Source organism: Nothobranchius furzeri, chromosome 6 (assembly GCF_043380555.1).
Source record: "Nothobranchius furzeri strain GRZ-AD chromosome 6, NfurGRZ-RIMD1, whole genome shotgun sequence".
Lineage (NCBI taxonomy): Eukaryota > Metazoa > Chordata > Actinopteri > Cyprinodontiformes > Nothobranchiidae > Nothobranchius > Nothobranchius furzeri.
In genome coordinates this window covers 77596824-77619360 of record NC_091746.1, presented here as the reverse complement: position 1 = coordinate 77619360, position 22537 = coordinate 77596824, and the positions used below count along the sequence as shown (strand labels likewise).

Below are 22537 nucleotides of genomic sequence, written 5' to 3'. Positions count from 1 at the left end.
ACGCACGCATCCAAACCAGCGCGGCGTTTTCAGAGGCATGTGGGAAAAAAACTCCACCCCGAGTCTTCCCGACATGGAATTTAAATCGCCTTTAGTGCAGGTTTAAGATTATCCTAGGGTGCCAGCCCGCGACACCTCTGATTTCTCCTCCTCCCGTTTAGATCAACAGGGAAAATCTGAGGCGTTTGCAGCTTTCACCCTTTTTACCTTGGATGGAGAAGTTTTCTGTTTCAGTTTAGTCTATTCCAGCATATTATCAGTGAGCTCAGGCCTTGGATACGATCACAGAGAGGTTCAGTTAGACCATAAAAGTGTAGAGACACATCTTTCCATAAACTTTTCAGCTTTCAACAATCAAACTGACTCTGCTAAGAAAACTGACCACAAAAAAACCTGATCACCACTTTTTGGACCATCTTCTTGACCCTACATGTGGGTGCTGATCCTATAGTTGGTGAAATAACCATTTTCAGTGCCTCTTTGTGAGAGATTGACATAGGTCAGAAAATTAAGCAATAACATCAAAGGCAGTGACAGCAGAGACGTGTGACTGCAGCTCAGGTGGCACCATCTATCAGCGCAAACACGCTTTCACATCTTTTATTTTCATTGTGCAGGAAAACCGTTTTAATTCATTGGTCCTGCACAATAAACTGTCACCAATAAATCATTGGGCCATACTTTGTGGACCATGTGGTAGCCTTGGTAAACTTCAAGGGAGTTTAGGCTTTTCTGTGAGAAGAGCTGATAAAGCAAACACCTCATCTGCTCTCTGCGGAAACAGGAAGTGAGCTGCCTTATCTGAAAGATTTCCATCCACTTGGTTTCTGCGTGCCATGCAAGTGGATCCATCTGTTCATTTTTTTTTCTTCTTTTGTTGTTTTTTGTTTCACTGAACGTTTCAGGGTCATCCTTGAATCTGTTATGAGACGGGATGGAGGAGCTGGTAGGCTGTCATCTGGCTTCAGAAAGCTTCTCGGAGGTTTTGAATACGCCTAGTCACCTGATCCAAGGATGGGGCGCTCTGTGCGAGCATAAATCTGTCATCAGGGGGGCATGGGGGCCTTTGGGGTTAGTGAAGCGATGATCCATCTGGTCCAGCTGTGTGTGTGTGTGTGTGTTGGTGGATTTGTATTGCATGCCTACACCAGCTGGTGGTAAAAAACTGGAATGGGTCATGTTAGGAACTTTTGAATGCATCTTTGAGTGTGTGTGTGTGTGTGTGTGTGTGTGCGTGTGTGTGTGTGGCAACTGGACATAGCTTGAGGCTAGCCAGATGGCTAAGTATCACTTAGCCGACCTTCTCTGCAAACCCCAACTGTCTCAGACTAGAATCACTAAACACGATACCCACCAAGAGAGACTAATCTGGTATCAGCGGTCTCTCCACCTCAGCATTAGTCTCACTAAAAACAGACAGGGCCTCCAGTTTCTCCTCATACCAGGAAAGGTCGAGATTCAAGCTCAACGCGCCAGGTGAATCAGCTCAGTCTCAGCGTCTGGCCTGGTGTTTCACTCCACCTGTCTAGACCCAATTTGCAGCTTCTGCACAATGACCCGAAGTTGATAAGAATCATAGGACCACCTTTCAGGTTGTCTCGCAGTCGCCCTTTTCAAAACCCAGCAATGATCGGGCAATTTCAGATAAGCTACCTTGTTCCACAACCGTTACCCAAGTAGACTCCACACTGCAACTTCAAAGACCCAGCACCACAGATAACCACATTCAGGCTCTTGACCTCCAGTTAGCTGCAGAGGAGCCTTTGAGGCGGGGAGCAGCATCCTTTGTTTGCTCGCCAGTGGCGAACTCCCACTGGAGCTCCGCATTCAAAGTCAGCCTAGCCAAACCCCGCTGCCTCATGCAATGGAGGGAAGCTGTGGCCGGCAATTGTGAGAATTTCCTGCCTCCGGAAAGGAAGAGAGAAGTAGCAAGCAGAGTCCAAATAACCAGAGACAACCCTGGAGACGAGAGTGAGGGGAGGTTAAAAAAAAAGAAGGAAAAGCAAATAACGACTAGAATAGAATATTTAGGAGCGGTGGATGATGTTTTACCCCGACTGGCAGCTGTCTGCTGGATTTCTGGCCAAAGTTTTGGGAAAATTGCCAATTGTGGTTGGCATGAAATCTCTATTAGCACTGGTTTGGCTTTCATTAGACATTATCTGGAGATAATCACTTCCTTTCCAGCTGAGAGGCAGTGTGTCACACTGTGCTGTTTTTGCTCATTCAGATCAGCCAGAAGTAACATGAGGCTAGCTGAGGGGATTTCTCTCCAAGTCCTGTTCACACAGTAGGACATTTATCCCAAAATATGGCTCAGCAGCATATCTGAATATGGAACATTTATAGTGTGAAAGCTATTGAGGCCAGTTTCCCTTTAGCCACGTATCCGCCCTCTGACAGCGAGGCTTCAGGCGTCCTGTTTGGACCTGAGGTTTTGGAGCGGGTCTGAAGTTTTGAATCGTCTTAGATTGTTGTTTGTCTCTCTGTCCACAAGCTAAACATTCAGCAGCCTGTGATGAAAGAGGGGAAAAGGTTCAGCGCGAGGTTTTCTTTTGTAGTTTAGAAATGACTTGTTAGAAATTGCTTCTATAGTTCATAACCCTGAACTCAGTGGAGATCAGTTCAGCGTTTACTTTATGTTATGTCAATTTGCAAGAACAGATATGTGCATAGAGAGCTTTACAACCCCACATTAGACTCGTGGTAGATAAAAAATGGGATTAAGTTTGGGGAGGCGTCATTTTTTACTTATACATTTTGCCCTTTTACCGGTTCAGTGGCCGAATGGTATGACTGTCCTCCCTGAGACTGGGAGATTGCGGATTCAAGTTCAGTCTTATTGTACCACAGACTTTGAAAATTGGACCCGATGGTTCGATTGGGGGATTAAACCACCAAATAGTCCCCGAGCACGGCCGTGTCTTCAGCTCACCACTCACCCAGGTGGATGGGTCGAATGCGGATGACAAATTTCACCAGTGTGTGACACAGGGGCGGATTTAGGACTGAAGAAGATCCGGGGCTTAACACACGCGCGCACGCACACGCGCACACACGTGACACGCACTAGTCAACATCACATATATATATATATATATATATATATAATCTTGTACCACATAATTTTTAATTTGAAGCTACATATTACGCATATTCAGGGCAGAGTATTGTTCCTGTTAGTGTTTAGTGTGAGATGATAGTAAATAGTCCCGTTCTTTCTCCAACAACGTTACCTGATAGTAAGCTAACTTTAGGCAAACCAGCAGCACAACAAATATTTTCAAATAAGACTCACAAACCTGAGTCAACACCAGTCTCATCAAAGCTGGGGTTCTGTCGCCGTACTTTTTGTCTAAAAAACGTCCTTATGTCCATCTTCACTCATGCGTTTCAGGCAGAGACTGCAGAAGAAGCCAGCTGCTGAAGGGCTTCTTCTTCACTGGTGGAGGCTCAGGCAGGCTGTATACAGACTACTGCCAGCTGCTCCCTCTCTGTTGGACTTTGGTATTGCACGTTACTTCCGCGATTTAGATCCGGGGCTTATCATGAAAGATCCGGGGCTTCAGCCCAAGTAGCCGGGCCTAACGCCGCCCCTGGTGTGACATCCAATGGGACTTTTTTTATATTTTAATACTTAAGGTGTTTAAAAACATATAATTTCTGGTCAATTGTCCCTTTTAATCTCAGAAGTGCTGATGTTTTCTTTCCTTTAAATTTTGGACTTTTCAGGGCTGTTTTGGCCCTGACCATAATCTGAAATGTAGTTGCTAATTTCAAACGTTTGAACATCCGAGAATATCCCAAGTTTTTTTTTTACATAAATACGCATCGTTTTGGTCGACTATATTTGGAGAATTCCCCCTCCCCCCCCCCCTGCTCAGTTTATATTTTTTAATTTATTTTTTTAATTGAGGTCAAAATAGGAATTCATCCTGTATGATTCAAAATTTTTACTCTTTCAAATCTGAGCTCTGTTGTGATTTTATTTATAGGGCAGAACGTTTTCTATGAAAATCCTCGGTGAAACTGGATTTCTGCTCTCAGATGACTCTAAAATAGATGAGACTCCTTTTTCTTTTTAAACTCAGTAATTGATGCTTGTTGCCATCTCATTTTAAGTCCTGAGTGCGTGCTTGAATCTGGCGTGGCTTTGTGTGTGCCTCTAACCACGAGGACGTTTGCTTGGTATACACACAATCACCGGAGCTCGTGTTTGTCTTGGCTGCCTCCCTGCCTATTATCTGACCAGAAACAAATGAAGGCAGGGCCTTCCAGCCAACTGGTCGGTCAGCGGCCGTATTCATTCTCTTCCTACAAGGGAAGCAGGAAGAGGAAGTGAGGTCATTCTCAGGAGAAGGTTCGGGAATAGTGGTATGGACCCTGAGGGAAAGAAATAAACGGACAGAAAAGAAGAAGCAAACCAAGTTTTAAATGAATCAGTTGGGTATGCAGGCAGTTTTTGTAGCAATGGTGACACATTTTTAGTGTACAAATGTGCATGTGCTGCTCCATTGTTAGGTTGTTTGTGGCAGATGCCCCATACACGTCCACTTCCTGCAGCCAAACAAAAGACAGAAAAATAACCATAACACTTTGACGAACTGACAAATTATGTCAAAGGTGTAGTTCACAGAAAAAAAACATTTTAATGATTATTCCTGCAGGCTGAACATAAAAACCGTCTCCTACATCTGTCTCCTGCATTAGCTTCTGATGGAAATAGACAGTGAAACTCTAGGATTTCAAAAGCCTGACAGCGTGACATCACACCGTCACTTAGCATTCATGGACTCACCCATCTTGACTTGCGACGAGAAAGGCTGTTGCTGGTTTAGCGTCCAGGAAACTGCAGAGAAGTTTCAGCCTAGTAGAAGCTAACTGTTAGCATTAGCAACTCTACCACATAGTTGAACTCCTTCAGGCTTAAGTTTTTTGTGGGGATAAAATATCCTTTTTGCAAAGTAAACAGAGTCGGTGGCAGTGTCGCATTGCTGTTAAGCCTAGTTTATGCTTTTGCGTCTGTGCGGAAAGACACTACGCCGTTATCCGTCCTCGCAAGGGCTCCAGCAGTTGAGCCCACTTTTCTATACATCAGTCGAATGAGACGGAAAACCCAAGCTTGTGACTGGTCATAGTGCCTCCTTCTTCAACAGCACCGCCATTGCGCCCTCAAAAACATAAAGAGTGCCGAAGATATCTAGCTGCCGACATGCAGCATACCTCACGGAAAAATGTTGTATTCACATGTGACTCAAGGAGTAGAAAGAATGGCAGCAAGTGTTTTATTTGTGGATGGAAATGATGGGAAATGTGGGTTCAGACGCGGCGAGCGCATGGAGAGGTGGAGGAGAATGAGGGTCAAATGTGTTCATCTTTAAAAGTCTCTGAAATACAAAAACACAATGTAATCACAATTGTAAAAGCACTGTCTTAGACTGGATAAATGACAGGAGACCACAGAAAAGCGCTACGTCCTCTGCTGCCACTCCCCAGAAGACGGAGAAGTCCAAGAGCTAAACATCTTTGTCAATGTGTGTGTGTCTCTCCCTTATGGAGCTGATGAAGAAGCATGAACTAGGCTTTAGCCAATCAGAGGAGAAATGTCCACATATCAGGAAGTAAGACTCCAAATCCGGTCGTCCGAAGCTCTCCTGTGATCTGGCAGTCTTCTAGATCCTGAAACAGGCGCACCAGGGCTTTTGTGCCCAGAGTACGACTTACAAGGTATTCATTCCTACTAGGGACCACTGCAAATGTAGTGATTAGACGAGTGAACCACACCTTTAGTTATGATATTTACTGAATAACGTTGCCATTATTCTCTTGACACATGCAGCAATTATTTTGTCATGTAAAGTCGAATTTTTAGCCAAATGGGGGCATGTGTTTGGATTGCGACTCACCAAAGGAGCTTGTTTGACCATAGAGATGTTTTCCTGAGTTTCTCGGGGTTGGAATGCTATCTGTGTGTTTGTCTAATTTGCATTTCAGTAGTTCTACTGTCTTTCTTTTCTTTAGTGATTTGTCCTTAAACATGAGGTTTTGCAAATGCAGGAGCTAGCTCAAACACACAGACTGACATACAAGCGCTACACAGGAACCTCGGTTTCTGTGTTTCCCTTCAGAAATACAGAACTAAACACACACTCGGATACACTTTATTCGAAACATGCTATTTTACGTTTGCAAGGGAAATCGGAGCTCCATTCCTAAATAACCATGTTGGTTTAATGTTAGAGGCTGCGTGTCCCTTCAGTGTCAGAGTGGAGACCGTTCTGGTCACAGCGTTTTTTTGGCGAGTTCATCTGCTGTCTGGGCTTGTTGTTGGTATGTAAGTACTTGTGTATCCTGTAGACTAGACTCTTATTCTGACCTGTCTCACATTGTTTGGTGGTAAACTTTATTTGGTTACAGGACTGAAATGCAGTCCAGAGTTGCAGAAGTGCCTTAAGTTATTTCACTCCATAAGTGATCATCGGACAAACGACATCTTGGGTCAACTGAAGTGAACATGGCTGCCACAGAAAGCTCAGAACTTGTTATAACTCTGCCTGTTTTAGTGATGTTGAACTGAAAGTTGTCTTTTTGGTGGCTGAGAGGTTAGATAAGATAACGCGGCATCACCAAAGATTGCACGTTATTTTTAAAACTTAATTTTTTAGGTTATTTGCTAAAAACAGCTAAAACTCCACCCTTTCTCCACATTTGAACCAAATTTAAAATTTCAAGATGGTGAGTAAAATTTAACCCTTCAAATAATGCTGGTGCTTTAATATTTTGTTGTTGGAGAAATTATGTAGAGCAGGGGGGTTATTCAATTCAGGGCCTTGAGGGCCGGTGTCCAGCATGTTTTAGTGGTTTCTTTGGTCCAGCACACTTGATTCAGTGGTTGAATCACCCGTGCAGCAGCTCATCAGGCTCTGCAGAAGCCTTGCTAATCACCTGCTGATTGAAATCAGGTGTTTTGAAGCAGAATTGGAACCAAAACGTGCTGGATACCGGTGGAATTGAATAGCCCTGACATAGAGATACAACAAAAATGACTATCTGAAGTAATTCATCACTTCTGTCTGACCCATAGCAGATGTGTAACTCTAGCTGACACGTTCTTCCACAGCTCAGCAGAACCTTTTCCTGCTTTTGCCCTTTGGATTGTGTTTATTTGCTCCACTCATGGTTGCGCTACATTTGTACTTGCTGTCACTTCACTCCGCTGATGAACTTTTAACATCAGCACTCCGAGCCCTTGAAACTTGTCTCCTCTTTGAACTGCTAGCTACGTGGCCATTTGGCGTGTGTCATCTAAAAGACTTTCACACATAATTGGGAGACATCCTCACGGCTCCTCTGACCCAGCATTCAGTCCCAGCACTTAGCATAACAAGCCCAAACGTCACACCCTGCGTGACCCGGAGGGAGTTATGAAAGGGTTTGCTTGGCAGTGAATTTTCTTAACTGCAGTGAGGGTGTGAACATTGGCCCATTTGATGTTCGTTAGCATCCTTTCTTTTTAATAGTTGTCAGATATTCTGAAATTGTTCATTTTTGACATCAAAGGTGGACGTAGGCTGGTGGTCAGTGCTAGTGACAACACATAAAAGACCAAGGTTTGGGAGATGTCTCCGTTTTCCACAGCTCAGGAGCAATAGAAATGAACCGAGTGTGAGTGAAATGGGTAGTAAAGGTTAATGAGTTTACTCATGACACCTGGTTAATGTTTCCAGATCAGAAGTTGGTCCTATGGTGATTTTAATTACCAAATGCCCAATTGAGTGATGTCTCGTCAAAGTCATGCATGTTTTTGTTGTTTCCCTGCTTTAACATGCTAGAGTCAAAAGGTTAATTAACTGCTCGTCGTGTCTTCTAGTGCTGCAGGGGTCTTTTAACCCATCAAATCAGGAGTTTTAGAGCAGATGCATCTAAAATAATCCGTATAGGGATCCTCAAGGACACCACTGGCCTCATCGAGCAGGTGAAACTCCAAAAATTAGAACATTGGTCAAAAGTTCAGTGATTCACCTCATAAGGGGAAGCATGTATATGAGATAGACCCATTACGTGCAAAGCCAGATATTTCAAGCCTTTATTTGTTATAACTGTGATGATTATGGCTTACAGCTTATGAAAACCCCACATTCCAAATCTCAGAAAGTTAGAATATTGGTAAAAAGTTCAATATTCTAAATTGAAAGTGTCACACTCTAATCAGCTAATGAATATAAACACCTGAAAATTGTTCCTGAGCCTTTAGATCAGGGTATTCTATTCTGGCCCTCGAGGACCGGTATCCTGAAGGTTTAGTTTTAACACACCTGATTTCAATCAGCAGGTAATTAACATGCTTCTGCAGAGCCTGACGAGCTGCAGCACAGGTGATTCAACCACAGAACCACTGGAATAGAGAAACCACTAAAACATGTTGGATACCAGTCCTCTAGGCCTCGAATTGAATACCCCTGCTTTAGATGGTTTCTCAGTCTAAGATGAATTATGGAGATAACCCTATTCTAATTGTTCCTGTTTCACCTGCCCTAAGGACGACTGTTTTACATCGTGGTGATTTATTTTTTTGAAGGGGGTGTGATTTTTGCAAGTCTCCCTCAACTCTCTCCTCTTTTATCTCACATAGAAATTGAAGCCAAAGAGGCCTGTACCTGGCTCCGAGCTGCAGGATTCCCACAGTACGCCCAACTTTATGAAGGTAACACGCACCGTGGTTTGCTTTTAAACGTGTCCCTACCAAGGTATATTGTTCGAGTAACTTTTTTCTCACAAGAAAGAGGTGTGATTTGTAAGCCCACAGATATCACTGTTAAACCTCATGATGACAGAACACAAGAAAAGGAAGGGTATTAGTTAAAGCAGCTGCTTGTGTAACATTCAACAACAACTTATGTGTCATTAATGTGCTTTATAATTGTAAAGCATGCAGTTAAGTAGAATGTCTCAGACACACACACGCACACATTTAGATCGGTATGTTCCTTGTGAGGGAGGATAGAGGCCTAACATTAAGCTTTAACCACAATGTAACATATACCCATAGCATGTGTGTGCAAACTGTGTTCAGTCAATTTTCTCTTTACTGTAACAACGTGTTTTACACTGGATCCAATATTATTGGAAAGCTCATCTTTACTACAAGTTATACCTTGCGAGGATTTTGCATCTGTAGCATGAGCAACACGGGTAAATGTGCTGGAAGTGCCCCAAACATTAGAAAATGATCAACAAATGATTCCTAACTGGATCTTTGAGCTTTACACACAGATTTACTTAAATATAACGTTTGGTCTTTACTTGCTTTGACTATACTATAGCATTCCATTGACCCTGTATGAAATTGCAAGACGATGACAGCAGGACCTGCCCGTCGCTGTCAGCAGGTCATTGCTGGTTTCCAACTAACCGTGAACGGCTTCATCTTTGAACTGCACAACCATTGTTTCTGCACAGACCTGTCATACCTTAAAGAACGGAAACCGATAAAAAAACAATAAAAAAAGCACAAGCTAAAGCCATTCACTTTTAGTGTCATCTCGTATGTCATCTGCACCTAAAAGGGGATTGTCGTGTTCCTAACCCTTTCCATGAGAGAACCTCTTGTTGCTGTTACATCGATTGCTCCACTGAAACTGCGTGGACTGATTGGCCTGTTCCAGTCAGCACCAATAGGTGAAAGATGAATAGATAGCATTGTCTTGTCATCATCGCCCGAGGGTATAGATGCAAGATTCCCATTTTGGGTAGGGTCAGCACATTCCATAAGGCTCCTCAAAATCCTGACCATTCCAGCCAGAGAAGAGCCTCTCGACTATTTCTGCTTGAAGGCGCGCTAAGCTGGCTGAAGACGTCTTCCTCATATTGGGGCTGGTTGGAGTAAAGGCAACGAAAAGAAGTGGGACCTCTGAGCTGCAGTGGGGGACCTATAGCCTTTTTTCACCCCCACCAGGGCCTGCATGGTTTGAAAGCTGCAGCTGTGTTTGTTTGGTCGAAGACGCCACTTCCTCCCTTAGCTTTTCAGAGGCCGTGTGGTGAGGGAGAAGCTAGGTGTTTGAGCAGGTGGGTGTGTTCAAAAGCTGGGGGGGGGGGGACTCTGGTTTATCTGAACACACAGATGTAATCGGCTGCAGAGGAATGCCAACACCAACCCTACTCTCCCTCTCCTTTTTTTAGATTCCCAGTTTCCCATCAACATCTCTTCAGTCACCAGGGATCATGATTTCCTCGATCGGGATGCTATTGAAGCTCTCTGCAGGTGAGATAACAAATCACACACTCTAACCTTCTTTTGATGGTATCTGCCACTGGATGCCATAACTTTTCAACCTCACTGTGAAATCTCGAGAGGGTAACATCAAAAGGGGGCCTGCTTTTGAAGGCTTCGGATTAGATAAAACAATCATTCAAAAAGGCACCCTGGAAGCTCCGAGCTAGGCTCATACCTCTCACTGTAAAGCTCTGTATGTTTGGCATTCTCATGCAGTTGGTTTGTATGTATTTGAAACCTGACACAGAAGAAAATAAAATGTCCTTGTTGTAATAATCAGGACAGGGCTAACACTTCCATTGTCGTCGCTCAATTAAATTTCATGTCTTGGTAATGAAACTCAGCAGGTGTCTGCTCCTGCATCTGGAAGCAATCGTCTCCGTGTCTCCTCTCTTGGCAGGCATTCCCTCTTTCCCCACGGCCCCAACAACCCTTCAGCTCCCATCACTTCATCTCCCCATTGTTACACGATATGCTCGAAGAGCTCACAAGAGGGGGGACCCCTCCACCTCCTCCACCACCCCCTCCCTCACCGCCCTTCTCCAGGTGGCAGGAGGGATAAGCTTTCCGTCCCCTCCCCACCTTTTTCCTCCAGTGGATCTCATTCACCCCTCTTTTCCTGTCTCTTCCTGTTCATTTAGAGGATTATCCCTCAGCGGCTCATTAGCCAGACGGTTTGCATCCCCGCTTCCCTTCTGTGTGTCTCTTCATATCCTCCTTGTGGCGGTGTTCGAAAGAGGTCAACGAGCGAAACATTTTAAAAATCATTTGTTGCTGCAACCACCTTTGTGTGTTTGTGTTTGCAGGAGACTGAACACCCTCAACAAGTGTGCTCTAATGAGACTGGAGATATCTCCGCAAAGGAAAAGAGTAAGTGCACATCTACACTTACTGTAAAGGCCAAGTTCACTGGGGAAACCATTTTTTGCTCATTATTTATAAAATACTATCAGTCACAACGAGTTTAACGTGTAGGCTGAACATGTCTTTTACCCTTTTTTCCTGCATTAGTCACAGATAAAAAATAGATAGGGAACTCTGTTCAGAAAAACCACACACATCTGGTTACACTGTAAAAAAATCACTCATGGACTCGCCCATCTTGACTCGCGACCACAGAAGATTTCGCGTCCAGGAGAGAGCAGAATGCGTCTCGGCTAGCAGAAGCCAATCATTAGCATTAGCAACTTGGGTTTGCGCCATTTGTGAAGATAAAACATCAAAGATGCAACGCAAATGGAGTCAGAGGTAGAGTTCTGTTGTTGTTAGCCAATCAGAGGCAAGATGTCTGAATATCATGAATAAGATTCCGAATTCGGCCATTTCCTGACCCCCGCTCCTCCATCTTACTTCCTGAAACAGAGCGCCATTAAATGTAGCGGAATATAGTTGATATAGTCTTACACTTTATTAAGGTAAAGAGATTAATCTTACCTTAGAATCAGAAGAGGTTGTTTTTTTCCACAGGGAATTTTATTCAAACACTTTGTATTGACTTAGAGACAAGAAAAGAGAAATAGGGGACGTTTAAGAATATTTATTTCATAATTATTCGAAACAATCACCAGGACTAACTCTCTAATGATGGATGAAAATGGATGTGAACTGAAGCGTTGGTGTGTGTGTGTCAGTTCAGAATCTCCGTTCTGATGCGGGACGAGTCTGAGTGTAAGATGTTGTTTTGACTAACTAACCACGAGGGACTTCAGGAGGAAGAGACATGAAACGCCATCTATGCCGAGTCTACGTACCGTTTCGGAGACTCCCGTGTGTGATCCGGAATGCCAGGTCCTCGGACCCTCCTTTGGTGCTGGAACTGATAGCACAGCGTCTGCAGCATGACAAACCAGTCTACGGATCGACTCCCGGTAGCAACGGCAGGTGTCAGCGTCACGTAGAGAGTTCAGCTTTTATTTATTCAGCTTTTTTCCCCACAGAGAACGACTCACAAGGCATTCATTTATACCAGAGACCGCAGATTTATTCTAGTAACGAGTGAATGAAAAGGTGCTTTTTCTTAAAGCTCTCAGACACAATTACCTTTTCTCACACCTCCACCATCATCGCTGCGCCCGCTGGCCACGGCACGACGCTGCATTTTTGCTCATTTTCTTTACTAAAGAGGCAATTGTTGAACTGTGAGGACCCTTAGGGAAGGGAAGGTCACTTCAAGAGGTTGTGTTCACTTTGACCTCCTCCCTGGTTAAAGGCACTCTTCTTTCCTTCATAAATGTTAGAGTCACTATAGCCATAGCCACGAATATAGTGATGCTTGAGAAATGAGACTAAAAACTGTGTCTAGAAATGGCGTCTTCTTGGAAAATGTCTTTAAAGACAACAGGCGAGTGAAATTCCAATTGATTAACACATCGTTAAGTCAGAGTGGATTGTTCGTGCTGAATGACAACACTGTCGTTGCCTAGTTTGACCCGAAACAGCCGTAACTCTTTAACAGCCTTGAGGGCTGCATAGTAACATATTTGTTCCACGGGTGGTGTTATTCACTAGGATGACCCTCTGTGTGTCACCTTTCATTTCAGGAGTCATCAGACAGAGGGAGAGGAGTCAATAAGCTCTTTTGCCTCTTTGACTCCTGGACTCTTATGAGATGGTAGACCACCCCCCACCCCCAGAGAACATAAGAATGCATTGATCTCGTCACATCTCCACATTCCCTCACTCTCCAGATGTCCACTCTGTCTCTTGTTTTCTTCTTGTGGGGTTTTTCATTCTCTCAGTTAAAATCTTTCCTTTTCCTCCGCACACTCCTTCGCGTGACCTTCAGAGCCATCATCTCCATGAACACTTAGATGTTTGATGGCTTGAGGATTAGATATCTGCAGAATGCTGACAAATGGTTCCAGCTCTCCTGACTCGCTGCTGATCTTTGTTCACAACTGAAATGCTGGTGTTATCTCACATTCCACGCAGAAACAAGTAGAGAAACGTGTCACACAAGAAAATTTGCTGTTAGGAACATTTCTCTTGACTTTTTTTATGCACAACTCCGTTAATTTAACTTACAGAGATAATTTTGTGTTTGCTGATTTCTAACAATCATTTCTAACAATCAAAAACGTCTGAAAGGTGGAGGGAAGCTGGTGGTTTAACTGCAGCTGATGGTTTAGCTTTGCTCCTCTATTGTGATTTAAATGAATCGGCATCGCTGCCATGAATAAGTAAATAAAAGCAAACAGTAGCAGCACATAACTCTAGTTTCCTTTCTGCTCTGTCTGAAGACCGTTGGGTGGGGGTGGCGACCCCAGTCTGGCTGGCTGCATTGGGAGCTATGGGGGTCATACTGGAATTTCCTGCAGGGTCTGCAATAGATTAACCGGGGGGGGGGGGGGGTCACATTTTGTCCAAACATCTGTATTTTAATTGTGATTTGGTTTGGGCCCCTTCTCACCAACCTTTCACTTTTTAATAGTGGGCGTGTGTGTGTGCGTGTGTGTGTGTGTGTGTGTGCCACGTGTCCAGCAAACCAGTGAAATTAAGGCAATCTTTATTCAACCAAGTCAAAAACACTTGGAGCCAACCTGAAAAAAAGTCATTGTCAACCCAATTCAAGATGGCCACCACCTGTGATCAACCACAGCAAATGCAAACATTGGTATGACTGGCAATTTTATACATTCGGAGCTAAACGTTGGTGTTGTAGTAGCCAAGAGGCATTCCTAATAAATACGTTTAGAACAAAAAGTTCCTGCATGATCACTTGAACTTGTGCCTGAGGCCATTTTAAAGATTTGAGCAACATTCTTCTGACATCCGAGACCATGGTCTTGAGTTGGAATAGGGTAGAGTGCCTTCTTCGCTTGGAGACAAGGTCCTGCCCCAAGTGGATGAGGAGTGTTGTTCACAAGTGAGGGAAAGATGGAGCAGGAGATCGATGGGCGAATTGATGCTGCGTCTGCAGTGATGCTGGCTATGTATCGATCTGTCGTGATGAGCTGAGCCAGAAGGCAAAGCTCTGGATTTACCGGTCGATCTTCTTTCTAACCTTCATTTATGATCATGAGCTTTGGGTCATGATTTAAAGATTGTGGATATGTGCAGCCAAAAGTAGTTATTTTTCTGCAGGGTGTCTGGGCTGTCTCTAGAGATGGGTTGAGAAGCTTTGTCATCCAGGAGGGGCTCGGAGTAGATGCGCTGCTCCTCCACGTCGCGAGAAGCCAGTTGAGGTGGCTCGAGCATCTAGTTAGAATTCCTCCCTGATGAAGTTTTGCGAGACACGCCGAAGGGACTATGTTTCTCGACTGGCCTGGGCACGCCTTGGGATTCCCCCGGAGTACCTGGCCCAAGGGGAGAGGGAAGTCTGGGTCTCTGCTTAGGTTGGTGCCCCTGACCCTAACCATCCCGGGTAATCAAAGGAAAATGGACGGATGGATGGATGTTTTCTAATGCTGATGTGAGTTTTAAACTCTGACATGAAAGGTGGCGGATGACCTGCATTCCTTTGAGAAAAGCCGGGCCTTGATTTACTGTATTACTGGAGGTGAGGGTGACATGCTCAGTGATTGATGACGTGACCTCAGATCTATCTTATCTAAAGTTGTCTTTTTATGTCATGGCTGCATGATCGTTCTTCTCACGTAGCTGATGATTTTCTGCGAATGATTTGGTGTTATGAAAGAATTTGACGGCTATTATATGTGATTATATTTTATGTGGTTTTAAAATAGAACAGTTCTTGGGGGAAATATCCATAACTCCAGAGAGCTTCCTGGATTGTGGAATGGAATGTCGTAAAAGAAGTGGAAAATGTACTCGTGAATAATGTTCCTCTCCTTTTTGCTTTTCCACCCTTGCTTCCTGCTATTCACTCCCTCCCCCCGTCCTTTTCTTCCCCTGTTTAGAGCGAAGACTCAGATGAAGATGAGCCTTGTGCCATCAGTGGTCGCTGGACCTTCCAGAGGGACAGCAAGCGCTGGTCCCGCATGGAGGAGCTGGAAGTTTTCTCTGCTTTTCCTCTGGACGCTGGTCAGCCCACGTTTAGTAAGGACCCCGGATCCCAGAAAGGCAGGATGACCCTGCATGAGGGCAACAGCACCGAGAGCGTGCTAACTGACCTCAGCGAGCAACCTGAAGTTGGCTCCATCCACAGCAGTGGGAGTGGAGGAAGAGGAGGGGAGAAGAGCCATGGCGCTGCCCTGAGGAATGAAGCTCTACCTGTTGGAGCCACCCGTGCAAGCTCTGTGGCCAGCATGTGCTCATCCTCTGGCACGGGAGGCTCAGGAGGCCCCAACGAGGATTCTCTGTCTGACGGGCTTCCTCCATCTCCTCTGGACAATCTCAGACACTTCACCTTTGATGTCAAAGCTGGAATGGAGGGAGGAAGTCTGGACCGAGGAGGAGGCAGTGGCAAAAGTACGCGTTCAAGAGCTAAAAGTTTCCTGAAGAGGATGGAGAGCCTGCGGCTTCGCAGCAGCGTCTCTTCCAAGAGAAAGAAGAAGGGGAGTACTGGTGGAGGGAAGCTGGAAATCAGTGGCCCCGTCGCCAAACAGGGTCTAGATGAAGACAAACTGAGGAGGCTGAACTGTGTGGACATCTCAAGCATCAACTTCAGTCACCACCGCAACCCCACTCAGACCATGACTCTAAACCGGAACCGCTCTGTGTCCTACTCCACTCAGACCAGCAACGGCAGCACTGGGAGCACAGGGAGCAGCCAGTCCGAAGCCAGCAGCGGAAGTGCGGTGAGCACGCCGAGTCCGGTGACTCGAGCTCGCAGTCACAGTACGGCAGCGGGTTCCGGTAAAAGAGGAGGAATGTACTTGGAAGGGTTTGATCCTTTCAGCATCCTCCAGCAAGCAGCCGACCAGCAGCCGCCTCCGCCCAAATCAGCTCCACCCATTCCCTGTCAAGCCAGTAAGGGGATGTCAGTTCATGAGCAGAACCGCAGGAACAACTGCAAGGATCAAAGCAAGAGCAGGCAAGATGAAGAGGAAGATGCTGATGAAGAGGGGGGCATGATCTTCTTCTATTTACCTGAAGGCCACAAGCCGGGAACTTTCCCCACAGCCCTGCAGGACGGGAGTCCACGTAATCACAGTGGGAGTGACAAGGGGGGCTCAGTGATCCTCAGGGGACGGCAAAGCAGGCGCCATCGTCGAGCGTCCTCGGGCTCCGTCGACAGCCGGCTCAGCTTTTACGACAACGTCCCCTTCACTGAGCGAGAGGAGGCAGAGGGGGATGAACAGAAACTTGAGGAAGTGCTGCAGCAGGTCAGTGGCTTTGTGAACGCCTGGTCAGAGGTGGCGGCTGGTGAGGAGGAGGAGGAGGAGGAGGAGGAAGAAGAAGAGGAAGAAGATGGAGACTCAGACTCAGCACTGGACTCGGCGTCGCCATGCCCATCTTCTCCTCTGCAGAACCAACTGGAAGAGACGGAGAACGGAAGTGACCAGGACAGCACAGGAAATCCGCTGGGGGAGGCAGAGGACGGGATGAGGGAGAGGAGAGATTCAGGCGTGGGAGCATCGCTGACGAGAACCAGCAGGTCAGATAAGATGTCTTGCATGTTTGTCTTACAGCTTTGTCCTCGCTTTACAGTTTTTACTGTTTAAATCCAAAAAAAGTTGAACACAATGGGACAAAAATGAGTTTTCTAATGGAGCTCAGGAATGCTGCTTGGTCTCCATGGTAACAGTTTCTATACACTCGGGAATTTACCGGCAGAATTACCTTCAGTTTCTATGAGATAATCTCTTGATTGATGCATGCATTCGTATTTGTAATCCCTCCACTGATCACCCGACCACACACAGAATTGTTACACACTGTGTGTGTGTGTGTGTGTGTGTGTGTGCGCATGTGGCGGGTGGGGGGTGGTGGTGGTGGTGGTGGTGGGGGGGGGGGTGTATGTGTACAGTAAACCACAATGCAGATCCCTGGAGTTTAACCGCTCTTTTCTCAGCAGTCATTCTCCTTTTAACTTCTCTTCCCTCCTCTCCCCCGATGCTCTCCAGACCCCAGAAACTCCGCTGGCCGAGCTTCCAGAACTCCCACCGGCCCAGCTTGGCCTCCGCTCAGCTCCAGATCAGCTGCCAGTCCTTGCTGCAGATGAATCTTCTGCAGAAGCTCTCGCTTCTGCAGCTCACCGCCCTGCTGGAGAAACACACCCCTACAAACAAACACGGCTTCAGCTGGTCAGTAGAAGAAACGTAGAACCCTCGCATACGTCTTTCTCCTCAGTAACAGATGTTTAGTTTTTTTTTCTTGTTTCTCTCTGGAAACTGCGTCTGCCACATTGTTTCTGTCAGTTATGCCCCTGAATATCTCCGCTCAGCCACCCTCCACCCCTCCGTCCTGCCCGTCTCTCAATCTGCTCCATCTGCAAGTTGTATATCGCTGTGACGGCTGTCCGCAGAGGTTGGGTTTCACATTCTTTTCCCAGGCCCATAATTGCTGGGAAGGGGTGCGCATTGTCTTCTTAACGGTGCAATTATGGCAGTTCACACGCAAGGTGCTGCGCTGCAGGCTGGAAAGAGTTGCCCTCCGCTCCGCAGTCCTCCAGTAACACCCGATACCATCTGACTGGATCGGCTTTAGAGTTTCGGGTTTTGTTCTTACCTCCTACAGCAGTTTCATTCTTTGTTTATTAACGGTAATCTTTCAAAAATTGGATTTTATTAAGCAAAATTCACATTTTTTTACTCTATTTGTTTGTTTTCTATACAGATTTGTTCACTGAGAGGGCCTGCTAAACAGAACGTATCTCAATGGGCAGAAAAAAACGATGTGAGACACTCAGTGCAAAATATAATTTGGCGTAAACATGTTTTTGACTTTCCCAGCCTATGAAATCAAAGCTTTGTGCTTAGATTGGAGAAGAAAAATGGAATTATAGTGAGAAATGAAGTTTTTTTTTACTTCATGCTTAAGGCCTTTCTTGTGCTGAAACAGAAGGCACCATGACGGTCTCATGACAGGCTCGCTGAGAGACAGAGTCCGATTGTTGGCTCCTTCAGACCCGTACATATTCAGAATTCCGTTCTTGATCATAAAGTTTCTCTTTTTCCATCTCTCCCAAATCGTGATTCTGAGAAGTGCTCCAGCGTCTTGTGAGCAGCAGCTCTTACAAAGACACACTTGTCCCGACTCACGCACCGAGGCCTTCAGCTAAACACACTCACACCCCTGCAGATAGAAACACATCCATAAATCTGCGGGTGAACTCATGTGAAACAAACAATACTTTGCAGTTTTAGTTATAGATTCTGTGGCCACCTGCACCATGACATGTGGACACAGAGAGTGAAGAGAGCTACTGAGCTACGCTTCCTCTTATAAAACCCGGAGACACCATTTTTGGGAGAATTCTGTAGTAATCAGATTAAATTTGACATCAGATCTAAACCGATTTACATTTAAGATTTAATCCATCGGTAGAATATTGTCAGTTGTGTATTTCTGTTCTTACACTTATTTTGCACTCGTGTTTGAATGAAGTAATGGTAGGAAGTCCACCTACAGCTGATATACTTTTGAAGTCAAAGATGGCCACTGCAGCTAGCACAAAAATGGCCATACTTGCAATATTCTCATCATGGGATGATCTCAGTCTAAAGCCTAATTTATACTTCCCCATCAGCTCCACGAGGGAGAGACACGCCCGCACGAACGGAGGCGTTTTGCTCTTGGACTTCTCCGCCTCCGGGAGAGTGTTGCAAAGCAATTCCCCGCCAGGACACCAGAGGGCGTAGCGCTGTTCTGTGTTATCCTGTCATGTGTCCGGTCCAAGAGAGTGCATTTACTATTGTGTTTTTTGTATTTAAGATACTTTTTAACGTGGGCAAATGTGTCCCCCATTCTCCTCAACCTCTTCATGCGCTCGCCACCTCTAAACCCACGTTTTCCATCATTTCCGTCCACGAATAAAATGTTTGCTGCGTATCTTTTCACTCCTCCAGTCACGGGGGAATAAAACGTTCATAATTTTAGTGTTTTTCTTTGAGGTATTCTTCAAGCTTCTCCGTGTCTGCTGCTAGATCTCCTCGGCTCTCTTTATGTTTTTGAGGGCACAATGGCGGGGCTGTAGGTGAACGACAGTGGCGTCCTGACCAATCACAAGCTTGTGTTTTTCGTCTCGTCGGACAGTTGTTTAGAAAAGAGAGTTCGACTCTGTCTGTCTTTGCGAGCCTGTTCGAAGAGCCCTCGAAAGGATGGATAGTGGCGTTGCGTGTCTCCGTCCCGACGTTGACGGAGAAGTATATATATATATATATATATATTTCTCTTTTATTTCATTCACAATGTATAAAATAAACACAAACAAATACAGGATACATTAACATATTGAAAAAAAACCTTTGAATGAAAAGGAGCAGATAGAAGAAAAAATCTTATGATTTCTGCCCCTTTTTACGAAATGAAATTATCCGCCAAACAAACACAGTATAACCTCAGTCACTTTCTAATATTTTCACGTCACTTTCTAATATTTTCACGTCTAATCTTTGACATTATAATTCTCCTTTTCATAATTACTAAATACATTAGATTTTATAGATTTTTTAAATATTGCAAGTGTAGTTGATTCTTTAAATTCCTTGTTAATGGCGTTCCACAATCTTACACCATTTACAGAAATGTTACAATCCCTAACTTTGGTTATGAATCTAGGTTTCTTAAAGACATCAGTTCCTTTTAACATGTACCCACTTACTCTCTTATGAAGCATTTTCTGAATATTAGTTGGTAGATTATTCGTACTCGCTCTGTACATTATTTGCAATATTTTCCACTCTACCAAGTCAGGAAATTTCAGTATTTTGTATCTAATGAATAATGTATTAGTGTGATCTCTATAGTTACTGTTGTTAATGATTCTCAATATTAGGCTTAACATAGGCCTAAAATGTCAATGACGATATGCAATTCTTAAAGGAAAGCTAGGTCGGTCATCGCTTTTGTTTAAGATCCACTTCTTTGGTCAATCCTGTCATTTCCAGTTTGAGTAGAAATGAATTTTCTAATTGTTGGTGGTTGCAGGGCTGTGCCAAAATTCATGAAACGAATCAAAGTTCGTGACTACAAGGACCGGAATGTGTTCGGTGTGCCGCTGCAGGTCATCGTCCAGCGGACTGGCCAGCCCCTTCCTCAAGGGATTCAGCAAGCTATGCGCTATTTACGCAACCACTGTCTGGACCAGGTAAACTTAGAAGTTTCTACCTAACAAGTATGAAGAATTAAAGCAGAAATCCACAGTTTTTGTCAGAAGGCACCATCTAGAGGTGGAAAAATGTATTGCACATTTAAGCTTTTCTCCCTATACTTCCATGATTAAGACTGGAAGCAACACCTCTTCTTTAAGTAAACACACACCTCTAAGCAATGTCGCCAACTCTGCATCAGTACTTCCTTTTTTTTTTTTTTTTAGAAGATATTAATTTAATGATTGCTTGAGCTGCAAAAACGTGATTCTTATAAACTGGGTGATGTTCTAGGATCATCTAGGGTTTCCAAGTGACTCTTGCATAAGATTCGGTAATAAAAAGGAAAACTATTTAAAGCCCACATGGTCAGTGTCATACTTTCCGTAAGCAGGACAGATGTCTGTGCAGAATCAAAATGTGCAGCTGCTGAGTTTTTATTAATTTTTTCTTGATTTCCATCAAGTGTGTTTGCATCCATAAAGGAGAGATTTGGAAAAATAGACTTGCTGTTAAAGGAACGCAACGGAGAAAAGAGAATGATGGCTTTCTTTTCAAAGCTGGACAAGGCATCTCTGTTCTGAGATGATGAAAGATCATGGAAAATATTCAGACTGGACATTTAGTCCTTCTTCTTGTAAGTGTTTATTGCCCTTTGAAACCGCCTTAAAAGGCCATTGATGAGGTCCTGCACAGCTTTTCAGGCAAGAATGCACATCGGGTGTCATGGGAGCTGCTTGTAAACAGTCAATAGGTTCTGCTGTGATGTGACCGAATTTACTGTGAGCACTCAAACTGTGGAAGAGTGAAAAATATTAGGCAACACAGAAAATAGTCTGATGATTAAAAAAAGGGGGGGTCTACAACACATGAGTCCATTTAGAGGCAGTTTTATAATAAATGATGCACTTCGTGTCACTTCTGAGACGAATGGGTCATAATCTCATCTGGTCTGCCAGTATGGATGATGGAACTTTATCTTTTTATGCTCCGCCTCCCAGGTGGGTCTCTTCAGGAAGTCTGGAGTTAAATCTCGCATCCAGGCTCTCCGTCAGATGAACGAGGCGAGTGGCGCAGAAGGGGGAGGAGTCAACTACGAAGGCCAGTCGGCATACGACGTTGCAGACATGCTGAAGCAGTACTTCAGAGATTTACCAGAACCTCTTCTCACAAGCAAACTGTCTGAGACCTTCCTCCAGATCTACCAGTGTAAGAAAACAGATTTAAATTTGTCCCTCCAGGAAGTTGCTCTGTTGTAACTATTAAAGCAACACTTAAATGGTTTCCCGCTTCGTCCCTCCACTGGTTGAAATGGGACATACAGCTGCCGTAAACAACCCTGCAGCAACCTGCTGTAGCTAGCGCTAATGACGAGCTAATGCTAACATTAGCCAACTGATTTTAAATAAACCACAAAGTAAAAGATCCACGGAGTTGGACAAGAAATATTATTATTTACAAGTCCAGTAGCAACAAAGCCAGGTCATCATCAGTTCGTGATTTCATGGCCTCCTTCAGCTCCCTCAAACAAGTGTAGGCCGCGCAGATGTTCACTCTGGTTTAAGCAATTTGCTTCCCCTCCAGATCTTACTCTCTAACTTTTACTTTAAGTCGCAGCCTTGATGTCAACAAAAAAAGCAAACTTCACCTTCTTGTGCTTTTATTTGATGGTCAGCAAATTAAAAAAGCTAACTGCTAACTTAACTGCTCTATTTACTACCAGTACAGTAAACAGCTGTTGCTGTAAAGAAGGTATATGCCTCCCTCTAGTGTTCCTACCCGAACCACAAAACTTTCTGGTCAGCAAAGGACTGCAGAGTGTTCTTCAGTGTGAAGTTGCTTAAAGTTAAACTTTTTTGTATTTTTAAATCCCTTTCTTGAGCCAGTATGTTCTAAAACGGCCCTTTACAGGGTTAATGAAAGACCACTCAGCCTCTATCGCCCCCTGTGGCCAGAATGTTCCACTTGCAACTTCAGAGTCTGCTCTGTTGGGACTTAGAAAAACTGGAACTGACATACCTGCCTCTGCAGTCTGGTTCCAGCACGTTTCCTGCATGTTTTAGATAATGATCCCAGCTGATTTGTTTAATTTAGTAATGAACCGCTCCTC

The 22537-nt window shown here is 44.6% G+C and overlaps 1 protein-coding gene across 1 annotated transcript in view; it reads left to right on the top strand.

Moving 5' to 3' along the window:
- The window catches only part of dlc1 (DLC1 Rho GTPase activating protein), a 115346-nt gene that overhangs the window by 86587 nt on the left and 6222 nt on the right, over positions 1-22537 (top strand). Inside the window, exons 6-12 of the mRNA XM_015943616.3 lie at positions 8633-8704; positions 10180-10261; positions 11080-11143; positions 15133-16772; positions 17242-17421; positions 20267-20426; positions 21429-21636. Of these exons, the coding sequence (XP_015799102.3) occupies positions 8633-8704; positions 10180-10261; positions 11080-11143; positions 15133-16772; positions 17242-17421; positions 20267-20426; positions 21429-21636 (2406 nt within the window). The remainder of the gene's footprint in view (positions 1-8632; positions 8705-10179; positions 10262-11079; positions 11144-15132; positions 16773-17241; positions 17422-20266; positions 20427-21428; positions 21637-22537) is intronic.